At 47.6% G+C, this 1,393-nt stretch overlaps 1 protein-coding gene across 1 annotated transcript; it reads right to left on the bottom strand.

Annotated features, from left to right (window-relative positions):
• Window positions 1–19: 19 nt before the first annotated feature.
• Window positions 20–1,116, bottom strand: LOC107681658 (cytochrome c1-like). Its single transcript, XM_016477982.1, has 2 exons — window positions 733–1,116; window positions 20–379 (listed from the first exon to the last, which is right to left on the bottom strand). The coding sequence occupies exons 1-2, from the start codon at window positions 1,114–1,116 to the stop codon at window positions 20–22; spliced, it is 744 nt and encodes a 247-aa protein (XP_016333468.1).
• Window positions 1,117–1,393: the final 277 nt, after the last annotated feature.

The following is a 1,393-nucleotide window of genomic DNA, read 5'->3' as shown; positions in this document are numbered from 1 at the left end:
ACATACCTGGCAATAAAGCTCATTCTGATTCTGATTCTGAAGCTGACACTGGACTGTGCTCAGGTGCTGGAGCAGGCTCTGCGACTGCTCTCTCTGGAGCTGGAGCGGGCTCTGCGACTGCTCTCTCTGGAGTGGTTTTGAAAACTACATCTTCCTCTGGAGCGGGCTTGGGAACATTTCTCTCTGCAGTGAGCTCAGAAACAACCTCCTCTGTAGTGGACTCGGTAAGTGCTCTCTCTGGAGCGGGCTCTGCGACTGCTCTCTCTGGAGTTGGCTCAGGAAAAGTTATCTCTGCAGCGGGCTCAGAAACAACTTCCTCTTTAGCGGGCTTGGGAACTGCTCTTTCTGGAGCGGACTCTGGAGGCTCTGGGACTGGACTCTAGAGGTTCACTTTCAGGAATTACATACTCCACCACAGGTTTGGCAGGAATTACTTTTGTGCACAAGACAAAACTGACAATACATTCAGAGAAGGCCTCTATAGCTGTGACAATGGGCATTGACAACAGTCCAGAGAAGGACTCTATGAACATGACATGACTAGAAGAAATGGTCTCTGAGGGTTTGACGTGACTAGCAAGTACATTCATTCTGGGCTTGACATAAATGGCAGGCAGATTAGAAGAATTCACTTGACTAGATTTTTCTGGAACACTAGGACTTGGGACTTAAGAAGGAGGGACAGTAGACAGCATGGGCCTTTCTCTTCCTCTGCTTTCGACGGATTGATACTGTGTGCTTGATCGCCTCTGTAGTATCTGCAGACAACTCAGTCAACTCAGGAGAAATTGCAGTGAACTCCATCGACTTAGCGGTCACTGAAACTGACCCAGAAGACAGTGATGGGACAGGAACAGGCTCAATTGACTGGGGAACAACAATTGACTTGACTGACTCAGGAATAACAGGATCACACTCAGCTGATTCCGGAGAGACAGATGTTGACTCAGCAGACTCCGAAGTAGCTGGAGCTAACTTGACTGACTGAGAGATGACTGTGGTTGACTTGATTGGCTCTTGAATCATGGAAGTGGATGTGACTGATTTGTGGATGACAGAAGTTGACCCAGACTTAGAATTGACTGGAACTAACTGGATAGTCACTAACTTGGCCATCTTGGAAATGTCTGGAGCGGGCTTGACTGGCTTAGAAATGTAAGAAGAACTCTTAGCTGTCTCTGGGAAAACAGAGGTTGAATCAACAGACTCAGAAATGTCTGGAACTGACTTGAATATCTGGGAGATGACAGCAGTTGACGTTACTGGCTCAGGAGAAACTAGAGCGATCTCAGCAGACTCTTGGGTGGATATAATGGACTGGACCAACCTCTTCTTTCTTCAGCTTCATTTGTTAGTGGGAGTCAGTGGTGGTTCTTGACTAGAACAGGGAGGT

This window comes from Sinocyclocheilus anshuiensis, unplaced genomic scaffold (genome assembly GCF_001515605.1).
Source record: "Sinocyclocheilus anshuiensis isolate Anshui unplaced genomic scaffold, SAMN03320099.WGS_v1.1 scaffold15925, whole genome shotgun sequence".
Lineage (NCBI taxonomy): Eukaryota > Metazoa > Chordata > Actinopteri > Cypriniformes > Cyprinidae > Sinocyclocheilus > Sinocyclocheilus anshuiensis.
The sequence above is the reverse complement of the archived record's forward strand: the minus strand, read 5'-3'. Positions and strand labels throughout refer to the sequence as shown.